Here is a 14,909-nt window from a genome sequence, read left to right as displayed (position 1 = left end):
ATTAGGTTTTTCTCCAACATCACAATATCCGGTGATAATACAATTATAGCATGGATCATAAACTTAATTATAAATCTGGAAATATAGAATAATACAACTTTATTATTATCTCTAGGGCATATTAGTTTTCTTGAGTCTCCCACTTGCACTAGAGTCATTAATCTAGTCAATATTTAAGCACTTAACACTTGTGGCATTCCGGTTTCGTTCATATGCTTTGCATGTGGTAAACTTGACACCACACCGATCCGTCCGGGAAAAAGGAGAGAGGCGATCTGAGGCGGCCGTAGAACCCATCTAGGATTTCGTCTCCCTCACCGGCAACGCCTTCGGTCCACTCCGCCTCCTCTAGCCTTATGGCCTTGGAAGTGTGGTGGACCATGGCTGCTCGTTGGTAGGTGTTTTTGTTCTTTGTTTAGGTTCTTTTTCATTGTCTTCTTCTAGATGGTGAGGCGATGACTATATTCTGAAGTCGGAATAATGTCCTCCCCGCTCTATCCTAGCCCCGGTGGTGTGTCTAGCGTCAACGGAGAGCACATGAAGTCATGTGTCCGGTGGATCTCCTAGGATTTGGTCGGTTATCGTATTCATTGTATGGTTTCATGTCAGTCTCTTCTGATCTACAAATGTCATCATTGGCGACGATTGTTGCTCTGGCGCGCTGGTCCTTTGGTTCATTATCACAATAACTTCTCGGGTGTCTACTAACAAGGTCTCTACTAAGACAAGCTTTGCCTATTTTCAATGATGGAGGGCGAGGACGACGGCGCTCCTTCGGCTCGCGATAGTGTTTCTAGTCGTCAATAGGTGGTTCAAAAACTTATTTGTAGTTTTTATTATTTTTAGGATCCATTGCAGTACTGCAATTGATAATTATTATTAATGGATCGGTAGAATTCTGAAATTATATGTAATCCTATTCTTGACGAGGTGTATAACTCGACGGAGATAGCAACTCGCATGTTCTGTCGCTGAATTAAAAAATCTCGTGTTCGTATGAGAGCAGCCGTGGTTGCACGAAACTTTCTCGAAGGCCAAGATACCCACGCACGCCGGCCCCACGGGATCAAAACCACGCTGAACATAGGCCGGCAGGTGGGGCAACCGTCTCCGGCAGCCACAGAAACCGGACGCAGCCGAAAATATCTTGGCTCGGCCCGCAGGCGAGGAAGCATGAGGTGGCGGCGGCCGGCGGCTCCAGAACGTTCAGGACGCCAGATATTTTTCCCCTTTCCCGCGCCCAAGCCCAACCCGGCTTCAACTCCTCTTCCCCTTCGCAACGCTTCTCCTATCCTCTCCTCCTTTCCTCCTCCTCCCACCTCCGCGCGACACGCCCTTTATATACGCCACCTCCCTCCTCTGCGACGCCTCCCCCTTTCATCAGGTCGTCATCGAAGCACCAGTAGCAAGAACACCCCGGCTTTGAGATCGGCGATCGCGTGCAGTTTCTTGGAGTACAGCATTGATCGAAACAGGGTGAGAATCGAGGATGCAGTCGCAGCCGCAGTACCGGTCCTCCTACTACGCCGTGCTAGGCGTCCACCCCCGCGCGTCTGCCGCCGAGATACGCGCCGCGTACCACCGCCTCGCCATGGTGAGTACCACTAGATTACGTTAGCTGGCTTCGATCAAAGTCCTTTGGCTAGCTCAATTTTTGCGCGGGAGATCGAAACAGAGATTGACGTTTGCCAAATTCGATCTCTGCTTGTCTATGTCATGTCGCAGAGGTGGCACCCGGACAAGATCGCCAATGGCCGTGCGGATCCGGCGCGCGCGGAGGAGGCCAAGGCCAGGTTCCAGCAGATACACGAGGCGTACAAGGGTACGTCGCACTGGCCGCCTAATTCTCTCTTCTATATATGCTTCATAGGTTTGCAGTGGGTGCCTGTTACTAACGTTTGAATTGCTTGATTCTTGCACTTGCAGTGTTGTCGGACGAGAAGAGGAGGGCGCTCTACGACGCCGGGATGTACGATCCCCTCAACGACGACCAAGAGGAGGTCGAGGTAATCAATCTCCCTACTCCCAAGTCCTTGCTCGTGTCGTGCGTTCTATCGATCGTGGGCGTCCATCTAACACGAAGCTTGCGTTGTTGTGATGCCAGGGTTTCCACGATTTCCTTCAGGAGATGCTCTCGCTAATGGCCACAGTTGGCCGAGAGGTAATTTATTTACTGAATAATTTCAACGGACTCTCATTTTGTTATGTTCGACCTGTAGTATAGAACAGGGGAAATAGTGCTCTCTTCTTTTAGGAAGAAGATAAAGTTGCGTGGATATGGTGTCACTAGAACCTTGGAGAGAAAAAATCGTTTAAGAATCTAGAAGAATCATGTCAATCGTTGAGAATCTAGGATAACCATGATATTTTTGGTGAGCACCTTGTGTTGCATGCCACCACCACCCTTCCTCGTCTCTAGAATTTACTAGATCCGGGTAGAACTTAACTGGTTGTGCATGCCTGGAACTAGTGTGCGACTCGATCGAATCTTTAACAAACCGTCGTTTCCCTCGTTGCAGGAGCCCGTGTATTCCCTGGGCGAACTCCAGTGCATGCTCAACGGGATGATGCAGGATTTCTCCTCGCCCCAACCACCACCACCGCCAAGCAGCTTCTTCACCAGCACTGCTCCGTCGACGCGGTCCAGCGGTGGGCAGCAGCAGCGTCGATCATCCTCGAGCGTGCTGCCCCAGGGATTCAGCAGCTCGGCGTGCTTCACCCGGACGGCTTTCTCTGGCTGCTAAGCACTTGGGTACGGTGATCTGCATTGCAGTCCGTGCATCCAGGTGTTCATAGCTACGACTTTGTTCAGAGATCACAGGGATCGCCGATGTGAAGGCACTAACTGAATTGCAGAGTCAGGGAGATCATTGGGGATGTCGAACTCTCGTGCGATGCAACGGATCAGGGGAATAAAGTAGATGGCACATAGGTTTCCAACTGACGAGAACATTTTTGTTCTTCGTTGTAGTTTTGCGTAGATAGGTGTACATAGATCGACGAACACCTCATTCTGTACGATCGTGTGACATTAGGAATTGGTGTTACATTTGTCCAGATCTTGATCTTGTTCGCGTTTGTCTAGTGACAGTTTGAAGTGAATGGTGATGTTTTGCACCGTGGTGTATTTACTTCAACTGTAACGATAGCTTACACGTTTGGTTCCAATAAAAAGACAGACAGAGTACTGTGTCTTGCTCTAAACCTGCTATTGTTCACTGGCCGTCTGGGCCTGTCAGGCCGAACGAAGCAAGCTAATAGCTAACTTGGGACAAGATTTCAGCCACATGATGTCCTCCACCACCTCTCATTTGCCCCCCACTTTTCCCTCTCCCACCAAAATTAGATGTAATCGTCTTCCTCCTCTTATTTCCTCCATTGTTTCACATATTTTTTCTTGTTTTACCTAATTTGGTTGAGTGATATGTAAGGGAAAGCTCTCCTAATTTAAAGATATTTGAAATCCCACTTACTTTCTCCTGCACGCTAGCTAGCTCTCTCTCGGTATATCGTATCGGTTACATATCTAATAGTGTATATTCGTATGTGAGGTGGTTACGGTTACGCTGACGCTTGTGTATGCATGTTTTGTACGTATGTGAGGTTACACCGGTGTGTGTGCGCGTATATAACTATATATGCATGTTTGTATGTGAAAGTTGCGTCGGCGTGTATGTGCATGTTTCTATGTGAAGGTTGCGCCGGCGTGTGTGTATGTGCAGGTGTTTCGAGTTGCCGATGTTTATCGAAATGTTGATTTATATCCGTTTTGGAGAATTTCTGGCTCTACATGGTGTGATTCTAAGATAAGTAACCAACCATGGTCCACATGATGAGCACGTCCATCGTGGCTAGATTTCTTAAATCCGCGACGTCCGACATGATTCAAAATAACCGGACATAGATAAGATGTCCGTGCCAAAAGTGCAAACTCACGAACTTGATCAACCCTGATTTCGGACAATTACAGACGCACATGCTAATTAATGCGTGGTTTCACGGATGGCTACAATCGGTGGATGAGTGATGAAGATGATGATGAAATCCATGGGGCGGGAGGAAAGGGGTAGCAGAACACTAATAACAACGAGGGAGGGCGAGAAGACGAAGAGTATCCAGGACATGATGATGAAGGAGATGCCGAACAGGACGATGATGAAGAAGAAGCCGGATATGATGAAGAAGATCAAGATGCCGGTGCAGCTGAAACAACGCCAAGCTGCCTGCGGGACCCCCATGTTTAGGCACTGCATGCTTCTCAAGCAGACGAGTAACGCCAGGGCTGTTGCCAGAGAGAAAGCCAAGATGGGGCAACTGGATATAGACGCGGCTACTTCATTGTATGAAGGATGCATGCCCGAGGATACGTGTTTGAACGTAACGTTCATGGTTTTGCAGATGAGGCTAAATCACAAGTGGACCGATGATACGTCTCAAACGTATCTATAACTTTTGATGCACCATGCTTGTTTTACACCAATTCATATATGTTCTGCTCACACTTCGTTGCACTTTTATACATTTTTCGGCACTAACCTATTAACAAGATGCTACAGTGCTAGTTCCCTGTTTTCTGTTGTTTTGTATTTCAGAAAAGTTGTGCAGGAAATATTCTTGGAATTGGATGAAACAAAAGCCGAAGATCATATTTTGCCATAACAAAGACGCAGTCCGCAGGAGAGACGAAGGGGGGCACAGGGTGGCCAGACCATGCCTAGGTGCGGCCTGGCCCTGGCCCGCGCCTAGGGCTGGTGTGGGGCCACCTGGCCTCCACCGACCTCGCCCTTCCGCCTATAAGAAGCCTCCCGACGCGTGAACCCTAAATCAATCAGCCTCCATCCATGAAAAGTTTCGTAGCTCTGGCGCCGTCATAGACAAGATTCGGGGGACAAAACTCTCTGTTACAGCACCCTGCCGGGACAGGGATTTGCCCCCGGAGCCATCTCCATCCACTCCACCGCCATCTACATCGCCATTGTTGACTCCCACGATGAGGAGTGAGTAGTTCTCCCCCAAGGCTGAGGGCTTTACCGGTAGCTATGTGGTTTATCTATCTCTACATGTATGATTTTTATGTGATCATGAGCTTTGTAATTGATGAGGACATCTCATCTATTGATACAACCGCTGTACCTACAGCCACACAAATACAAGGACCAATCACTCGAGCTCGTGTCAAACAACTTAACTATCAGGTACTTTCGTTTCTTAGAACTATTCCTCATATACATGAGAATATGATGCTACCTAAATCAGATATGTTTGTTACTCTTAGGAATGATGGACATAGCATTGATGAGGAGGACAAGCATTGGAGCATGATCACACATGGAGGAGATGGCAGCAAGTATTTGAGGATTGAAGATGATGTCACAAGTGGATATTAACTTTGAAGCCACCATAAGAAGAGATGTAGACATGGACGAAATATGGAGACTCCTCACAGGATATTTTTAGATGTTTTTAGAGAGGGAGTCTCCCACCGTCAAGAAATGGTGAAGACGTCCAAACTCGAAAACGCAATAGAAGATGCATGCGGATTCCGTTTTCGATGAACTTGGGCTTATTGTAAAGCTAGCAACAAGCTCAAGAACCTCTCACAGAGAAACACCAAGAAGCAATAGGGATATGCAAAGTATGCAAAGGATTGAGCTCCCTAAGACGATGTGATCAAGTTACCCACCCGAAAGCCCCTCTTGATAGTGCGGCTATCTATCCTATAATCCGGTCTCCCATCAACCACCTTGAGACCGGTAAAAGGAAAACCTATCAAGGCCATACCTTTGCCTTGCGCATCCCGCTTGATCTTGATGATAACTCTTCAAGCTCCACTCAAGCTGGAATGCTTCACTTGATCATTGTTGCTTCGTGAAGACGCACAAATGCTCCCCCATACACCATGATGGGAAAACTCCATTGATGCACATATTCACATGTCCATTGTCACCAAATGGACGGCAAGCTTCAAGCATATGATCCTCTTGAGATGCTCAACTTGAACTTGCCCAACTCAACCTTGATGGCGATCACCACTAGATGTCATCCTCTCATGGGCTATATGAGATCTCACTTTTGATGCATGCCCATGGAAAGATACCTAACCCACATAGACAACACAAGGGAACATATATGATGGGTTAGTTCATAAAGCATGATTGACACGGCTTACCATACCACATGACTTCTCGTGGCACATTCTTCATGCTTCATGTGTTGACCAATCTTGGATCTATTCTTCACTCTTTGTATTGGTCAACCTTGTATCTTCTCATGCTCTATCATACTATCTTGAGGTGTATAAAGAATTCTTCACTTGGAATCAAGCACTCAAGATCTTTATCATTCGTTGCTTATCACATAAGCTAGAGCATGGCTAATATTGAGTTTCACATAAGAACTCTATCTTCATTTCTTCTTCTTGATCATATCACATATATATCTTCAAATCGATGATCTTGATGCCAATACACAAGGTATATATTTATCTTCATGGCATCCATACTTGAATCCAACACATGGAATACAAGTAGTACCTATGGAATATTCCTTCATATAAACTCAATGAAAACATTAGTCCATAGGGGTTGTCATTAATTACCAAAACCACACATATGGGCAATATACCCTTACAACCATCCCAGTGAAACTCAACCCCCCCCCCCACTTATTTCTTTGAGAAATTTAGTGTGGTAATCTTGCTTCATTGTTTCCTGTATTCCTACAAAGTCAAGACTATGGTGTTTTATGTGTTGCCTAATATAACTTTTTTTTTACTTTCTTCCCCAGTGCCTCTACTATTCCAAGAAAAACCACTAATCATTCTGATTATTTTCTTTTTTTACTTTCCTACACACCATCGTAGTTTTGATGGGGGTTTTGCAGCGAAACTCCACAGGAGTCACTCCCCCCCATCTATTTTCCTCCATTAGTATAAGTAGTGATCAGATTATCTGAAAAAACTGCACAATCTTCCTTGCCCATCTTTAGAATATCCAGTAGAACTTGGTCAACAGCATCTGGCTGGTTGTCCATGTCTACTGAATGTTCCATTTCCTCAGGGCTTTCATCTTTATTCATAAAGATATTAACCCTGGCCTGCTCCTGCTCTCTTATTAGAGCTAAATTAGTGTCAATCATATCTAGAGTAGTACCAAGCTCAATCCCTACCTTGCTAGCAATATCTAAAATACTATAATCAGAAGTGTTAGCAAGAGTGGGAAGAGTGTTACTACCTTGTGACGACTGAAGATTTTTTGCCATAACTATCTTCTTTGCCCTGTCCATGATGGAACATCACTTTTTGGAGCAAGCCTGTTGCTGAATCTGTTCCCATGGACTTCTTCAATTTCTTCTAAGATCCCCACATCCTTGTGCTTCTTCCTCCCATGATTTGGTGATTTTCCACCCTCAACATTCTTGATTTTTGTTGTCATGCTCAAGGATGAGTCAGACTCCAAACACTTGTCCCCTTCATCTCCAGAAAGATCCACTCTCTCATTGTTTTCCAAGTCTTCAGTTTGATCTTCCATCTCTTGCTCATTTTCCTTCACATTGTCACCAGTTTCTTCTAGCAGATTTTCCCTTCTATCGCCATGTTTTCCCTTACTGCTCCCATTGCCTATCCCTCAGATTGTAGCTGGTTTGTAGCTTGAGTAGTAGAAGATCCTTTCTTTTTTGTCAAAGCAATTGCACCCAAATCATTTTGCCTTTTAATTTCCTTCTCCCTCTCTTCCAAAGCTTTTTTTGTTTGTTCACTTGCTTGTATGTGCCCTTCTCTATCTGCCCCCTCAATTCCTTCAATTCTCTGTCTTTTCTCTCTTCTATCTCCCAACTCTTGTGATAAAGTGTCTTCCATCTCATCAAATTCTTGAATGTATTCCTCGTCTGGCCTTAACCAACCTTCCTCTACCACCTGCTCTACTTGGAAATATATGTAGTAGATCATCAGCTTTTTTGTAGTAAGCTTTGCCATTGCAGGAATATTCTTGTGATTGACCACACCCACGAAGAATCTTATGCTTCCATCTTTCCTGAAAGCTTCCATGTCCACTTCAATAACTTGCCCAAGAGTTGAGCCAACTTCACAAATTCCTTGGTAATTTTTCAGAGTTTTTGGAACTCTCTTAGCCCTGACCCATACTGTATCCAGCTTTCAGTACGCAAGGTTTTCATCTGACCACTGTTTGACATTCACTTTGATGTGTGCACCTCTCAAAGTAACCTAGTCATAGATAGAGACTTCATTTATCCTTGCAGCTGATGGGAAGTTGACCAAGAATCTGCCAGCAGAGACTTCTTTTGCTTGCTAGTTCCACTTTCAAGGGTATGTTCTGCCTAGGCACATCACTAACAGTTCCTCATCAACCTGAAAATCTACTTCCTTGACTTTTACTATTGCTATAGCTTTCCCCTTCTCCTCAGTTCCAGCTCCTTCTTTTGCATGTTCAACAACAAAACAACATAGCCCAGGGCCTCCAAAACCAACCAGGTTTGCAGTTGGCTTCTTTTGCTTGAGCCAGGCACATCTCATAGACTGATGTCCTTTACCACAATTCATACACTCAATCTCTTCATTGCAATCCTTTGAAATGTGCTATTTTTTCCACACTTATTGCAACGAAGACTGTCACTTGCAGTGTCCTTCTTCACTGCCAATTCTGCTTCAACACTTGATCCTATCTGCACCTGCTGTGTTGTCCCAGATGAGGCAGCTGCAGTTGTAGCTGAGATAGTTGTCCTTTCATTAGTAACTCTATTCTGGCCGTTGAAATCCCTTCAGAATTTGCAGGTATGGCTTTCCGCACATATGCGCTGCTCTGTCGTTGGAATTGTCCCCTGCCCCCAACTCTTCCTCCTTGACCCAGGTTGTTATTGAATTGCCCATTGCCTTGCCCATAAGCACCTCTCCCTTGATTGTTGAATTGCCCCTGCCCTCTCCCAAATCTCTGAGAGATTTGGTACTGATTCCCCCCAAACTGCCCAGGACGAGAGAAAGGTGGGCGCTGAAAGTTGTTACCTCTGTATCCTCCATATGGCTGCTGCCTGTTTGGTCCTCCATCATCTCTTCCATAGCTTCCCCCACCTCCCTGGTTATCATATCTATCACCCATCTCTCTCGAGTCCGCCGCCACTGCCTTAGCTTGAGGAACCCTAACTCCACGCTCCCACCAGCTCCCCAGCAAACAGCCCAAGTAATCTTGCGAGAATATTCTTTCAGACAAAGAGGTCACTATCTTTTCTTTATACAAACACATGGTCTGCATTGCTTGAAATTTTGGTGGGCCAAACTTGGGCTGGATATCACCACTACCAAGCCCACGAGGTGACACTGTTTTGATGGAAATTTTAATCCCAATAAAACAGTCTATGTCATCACCTGGCTTTCTAAAAGATCTTTTACAAGCTTGGGCTATGATACGTCTCAAATGTATCTATAATTTCTTATGTTCCATGCTAGTTTTATGACAATACTCACATGTTTTATATACACTTTATATCATTTTTATGCATTTTCCGGGACTAACCTATTAACAAGATGCCAAAGCGCCAGTTCCTGTTTTCTGTTGTTTCTGGTTTCAGAAATTCTACATAGTAAATATTCTCGGAATTGGACAAAACAAAAGCCCACGGTCTTATTTTCCACGGAGCCTTCCAGAACACCGAAGAGGAGACGAAGAGGAGCCACGAGGCGGCCACACCCTAGGGGGCGCGGCCCCACCCCTGGTCGCGCCGCCATATGTGGTGTGGGCCCCTCGGGACTCCACCGACATTGCCCCTTCGCCTATATATTCTCTCCGTCGCAAAAACCCTAAAATATCCAGTCATATTCCACGAAGAGTTCCGTAGCCGCCGCCATTGCGAAGATAAGTTTCGGGGGACAGAAGTCTCTCGTTGCGGCACGCCGCGGGACGAGGAATTGCCCCGGAGTCATCTCCATCGACACCACCGCCATCTTCATCGCCGTTCTTTGTCTCCCATGATGAGGAGGGAGTAGTTCTCCCCGAGGATGAGGGCTCTACCGGTAGCTATGTGGTTCATCTCTCTCTCCCATGGTGTGATCTTTATGTGATCATGAGCTTTGTATCACTATTAATCTATGTGCTACTCTAGTGATGTAATTAAAGTAGTCTATTCCTCCTTCATGATGTAAAGTTGACAGCGTGTGCATCATGTAGTATTTGGCGTAGGTTATGATTGTAATCTCTTGTGGATTATGAAGTTAACTATTACTATGATAGTATTGAAGTGATCTATTCCCCCTTTCATAGCTATTGTTGACAGTGTGTATGCTATGTTAGTACTCGGTCTAAATTGCAACGGTATTGTCTTGGATTATGATTTGATGAGGATATCCCTATGAGTGGTGTTTGTCAAGTACTTGATGAACTTTGAGCGGAGCTTTTGTAGCCACTACATGATTAGTGATTCCAATAGGAGAGCAATTCAGAGTAGCACAAGTGAAGAGAAGTTATTTATTTATGTGATCATTGTTGAGAGTTTCCACTAGTGAAAGTATGATCCCTAGGCCTTGTTTCTAAGCATTGAAACACCGTTTCCAACAAGTTCTGTTACATGTTTGCTTGCTGCCATCTTTATTTCAGATTGCAATTACTACTTACAACCATCCATATTACTTGTATTTCACTATCTCTTCGCCGAACTAGTGCACCTATACATCTGACAAGTGTATTAGGCGTGTTGGGGACACAAGAGACTTCTTGTATCTTAATTGCAGGGTTGCTTGAGATGGATATCTTTGACCTCTACCTCCCTGAGTTCGATAAACCTTGGGTGATTCACTTAAGGGAAACTTGTTGCTGTTCTACAAACCTACTGCTCTTGGAGGCCCAACACCGTCTACGGGAATAGAAGCGTGCGTAGACATCAAGCTATTTTACGGCGCCGTTCGTTGGGGAGGTAAGGTAAAAGGTATTCACATCCTCCGACTACTAAGCTATTTCCTAGCACTGTTGCCGGTGTGTGAGTGCTCGAAGCTATTTCCTTTAGATTCTGCAATTATATCTTTTTGTTTCTTGTTTTTATTTCACTAGTTAGGCTTAATGGAAAACAACAAAAATATTAGAGATCTTTATAGTATTTATCTTGAGTTAGGACATGAGGTGTTTGAAGAGAAAATTAAAAAACCTATGGAACTTTATATGCATGCTAGTGGCAATGTTATTAGTATGAATGCTTTGAACACCATTGTTGCTAATGCTATGGAAAATTCTAAGCTTGGGGAAGCTGGTTTTGATGAGCATGATATTTTTAGTCCCCCAAGCATGGAGGAGAAAATTTACTTTGATGATACTTTACCTCCTATATATGATGATTACAATGATGACTATCATATTTTCAGTCCACCTACTATTGAGGAGAAAATTAATTATGATTACAATATGCCTCCTATATATGATGATTATGGTGATGAGAATAATAATGATAGCTATTTTATTGAATTTGCTCCCGCTACAATTAATAGTAATGACTATGCTTATGTGGAGAGTAATAATTTTATGCATGTAGCTCATGATAATAATGTTTCATGTGATAGTTATATTGTTGAGTTTGTTCATGATGCTACTGAAAATCTTTATGAGAGAGGATAATATGGTTTTAGGGATTTTCATGTTAATAAAACACCTCTCTTTTTACTGAAAATCTTGAAGTTGCGCTTGTCTTGTTTTTCTATGCTTATTGCATTATGCTTACATGACTTCTTTATTTACAATATTCCTTTTCATAGGAAGTGGGTTAGACTTAAAAGTGTTTCTTATTTGCTTTTGATGCTCTCTTTTGCTTCAACTCTTATTTCTTGCGAGAGCATCATTAAAATTACTGAGCCCATCTTAATGGCTATAAAGAAAGCACTTCTTGGGAGATAACCCATGTTTTTATTTTGCTACTGTTTTGTTGTGTCTTGAAAGTTGTTACTACTGTAGCAACCTTTCCTTATCATGTTTATTTCGTTTTTGTGCCAAGTAAAGTCTTTGATAGTAAGGTTGATACTAGATTTGGATTTCTGCGCAGAAATAGATTTTTAGCTGTCACGAATTTGAGTTGATCTCTCTGTAGGAGAATCTAAAAATTCTGCAAAAATTCATGAGTGGTCCTCAGATATGTACGCAACTTTCATACAATTTGAGCTTCTTCATCTGAGCATGTTAAGTGCCTCGAAAAAATTCGTATTTACGGAGTGTTCTATTTTGACAGATTCTGCCTTTTATTTCGCATTGCCTCTTTTACTGTGTTGAGTGGATTTCTTTGCTCCATTAACTTTCAGTAGCCTTGGGTAATGTCCAGAAGTGTTGGGAATGATTGTGTCCTCGCTGAACATGTGAATTTTATATTATGCACTAACCCTCTAATGAGATTGTTTTGAGTCTGGTGTGAAGGAAGTTTTCAAGGATCAAGAGAGGAGGATGATATAATATGATCAAGAAGAGTGAAAAGTCTAAGCTTGGGGATGCCCCCGTGGTTCATTCCTGCATATTTCGAGAAGACTCAAGCATCTAAGCTTGGGGATGCCCAAGGCATCCCCTTCTTCATCAACAACTTATCAGGTCACCTCTAGTGAAACTATATTTTTATTCTGTCACATCGTATGTGCTTTACTTGGAGCGTCTGTGTGCTTTTATTTTTGTTTGTGTTTGAATAAATTCGGATCCTAGCAATCCATGTGTGGGAGAGAGACACGCTCCGCTTTTTCATATGAACACTTGTGTTCTTAGTTTTACTTTTAATGTTCATGGCTAAAGTTAAAAGCTGCTGCACTTATTGCTATTTGGTTGGAAACAGAAAATGCTTCGTGTGGTAATTGGTATATGATCTTAAATAATTTGATACTTGGCAATTGTTTTGAGCTCTCAAGTAGATCATGTTTAAGCTCTTGCATCATGCAGTTTAAACCTATTAGTAGAGAACTACTGTAGAGCTTGTTGAAATTTGGTTTGCATGATTGGTCTCTCTAAAGTCTAGATATTTTCTGGTAAAAGTGTTTTTAACAACAAGGAAGACAGTGTAGAGTCTTATAATGCTTGCAATATGATCTTATGTAAGTTTTGCTGTACCGGTTCATACTTGTGTTTGCTTCAAACAACCTTGCTAGCCAAAGCCTTGTACTGAGAGGGAATGCTTCTCGTGCATCCAAAACCTTGAGCCAAAACTTATGCCATTTGTGTCCACCATAACTACCTACTATGTGGTATTTTTCTGCCATTCCAAAGTAAATTGCTTGCGTGCTACCTTTAAAATTTCACTCCTTGTCTTTGCAATACATAGCTCATGGGCAAGTAGCTTAAAAACTATTGTGGTAATGAATATGTCGCTTATGTATCTTATTTCTTATAAGTTGCTTGTTGAGCGGTAACCATGTTATCTGGGAACGCCATCAACCTGTTACACCTTTGTTGAATATCATGTGAGTTGCTATGCATGTTCGTCTTGTCTGAAGTAAGGGAGATTTTCCATGAGTTAAATGGTTTGAGTATGCATATTGTTAGAGAAGAACATTGGGCCGCCAACCAAAGCCATGTATCATGGTGGAAGTTTCAGCTTGGACATTAATCCTCAAATCTCTTATGAGAATATTATCTCGTTGTTGAATGCTTAAAGCATTAAAGAGGAGTCCATTATCTGTTTTCTATGTTGTCCCGGTATGGATGTCCTCAAGTTGAGATCTATCAAAATCGAGAAATCAAATGCGATTTATCTCCTTGGACCTTTGTACAGGTGGGATAAAGGTACCCCTTTGTGACACTTGGTTGAAACATATGTAATGCAATGATAATCCATGGAAGTCCGAGCTAATTAGGACAAGGTGCGGGCACTATTAGTATTCGATGCATGAGGCTTGCAACTTATAGGAGGTTTTATGCATAACACATATGAACTATTACTACCGTTGAGACAATTGTTTCCATGTTTTCAAAATAAAAAGCTCTAGCACATGAGTAATCCCTGCTTCCCTCTGTGAAGGGCCTTTCTTTTACTTTATGTTGAGTCAGTTTACCTACTTCTTTCTATCTTAGAAGCAAACACTTGTGTCAATCTGTGTGCATTGATTCTTACATACTTGCTTATTTGCACTCATCATATTACTTTGTGTTGACAATTATCCATGAGATATACATGTTGAAAGTTGAAAGCAACTGCTGAAACTTAAATCTTCCTTTGTGTTGCTTGATGTCTACGTTCCCCCTCCTTTCCTGTAGACAGTGTTGGGCCTCCAAGAGCAGAGGTTTGTAGAACATCAGCAAGTTTCCCTTAAGTGGATACCCAAGGTTTATCGAACTCAGGGAGGAAGAGGTCAAAGATATCCCTCTCATGCAACCCTGCAACCACAAAGCAAGAAGTCTCTTGTGTCCCCAACACACCTAATAGGTGCACTAGTTCGGCGAAGAGATAGTGAAATACAGGTGGTATGAATAAGCGGTAGCAACGGCAATGACACCGGAAAAGTGCTTTGCCCGGGACGAGTAAACAAGCGGTAGTAATGTAGCGAGTAGTAACGCAGCAGTAGTAACGCGAGTGAAACAATGAATAAGCAGTAGTAACTCAGCGGTATTTAGGAACAAGGCCTAGGGATTACACTTTCACTAGTGGACACTCTCAACATTGATCACATAACGAAACGGATAAATGCATACTCTACACTTTTGTTGGATGATGAACACATTGCGTAGGATTACACGAACCCTCAATGCCGGAGTTAACAAGCTCCACAATAATGCTCATGTTTTAGTAACCTTTAGTATAAGATAGATCAACAGACTAAACCAAGTGACAAGGGATTAACTTATCAATGCCTATAGATTGTAGGCTAGGGTTTAGTTAGAAGTAGAGGGCAAGTAGATCTCGAAGGTTTCAGCCGAAAAGTACTCGACGAATATGAAATCTAGGGTTTGCGA

At 43.2% G+C, this 14,909-nt stretch overlaps 1 protein-coding gene across 1 annotated transcript; it reads left to right on the top strand.

Annotated features, from left to right (window-relative positions):
- The first annotated feature begins 1,278 nt into the window (after positions 1-1,278).
- Positions 1,279-2,748, top strand: LOC124668057 (chaperone protein DnaJ-like). The gene is made up of 5 exons (XM_047205264.1): positions 1,279-1,594; positions 1,726-1,822; positions 1,927-2,006; positions 2,105-2,161; positions 2,520-2,748. The coding sequence occupies exons 1-5, from the start codon at positions 1,490-1,492 to the stop codon at positions 2,742-2,744; spliced, it is 564 nt and encodes a 187-aa protein (XP_047061220.1). The 5' UTR covers positions 1,279-1,489; the 3' UTR covers positions 2,745-2,748.
- Positions 2,749-14,909: the final 12,161 nt, after the last annotated feature.

The sequence above is a fragment of the Lolium rigidum genome, chromosome 6, assembly GCF_022539505.1.
Source record: "Lolium rigidum isolate FL_2022 chromosome 6, APGP_CSIRO_Lrig_0.1, whole genome shotgun sequence".
NCBI classification, from domain to species: domain Eukaryota; kingdom Viridiplantae; phylum Streptophyta; class Magnoliopsida; order Poales; family Poaceae; genus Lolium; species Lolium rigidum.
The sequence above is the reverse complement of the archived record's forward strand: the minus strand, read 5'-3'. Positions and strand labels throughout refer to the sequence as shown.

Bases quoted from the DNA above. Each gene is read 5' to 3' on its own strand.
- LOC124668057 (XM_047205264.1), top strand. From the start codon at position 1,490: ATGCAGTCGCAGCCGCAGTACCGGTCCTCCTACTACGCCGTGCTAGGC. The intron at 1,823-1,926 runs GTACGTCGCACT...TTGCACTTGCAG, and splicing joins GATACACGAGGCGTACAAGG to TGTTGTCGGACGAGAAGAGG. The intron at 2,162-2,519 runs GTAATTTATTTA...CCCTCGTTGCAG, and splicing joins TGGCCACAGTTGGCCGAGAG to GAGCCCGTGTATTCCCTGGG.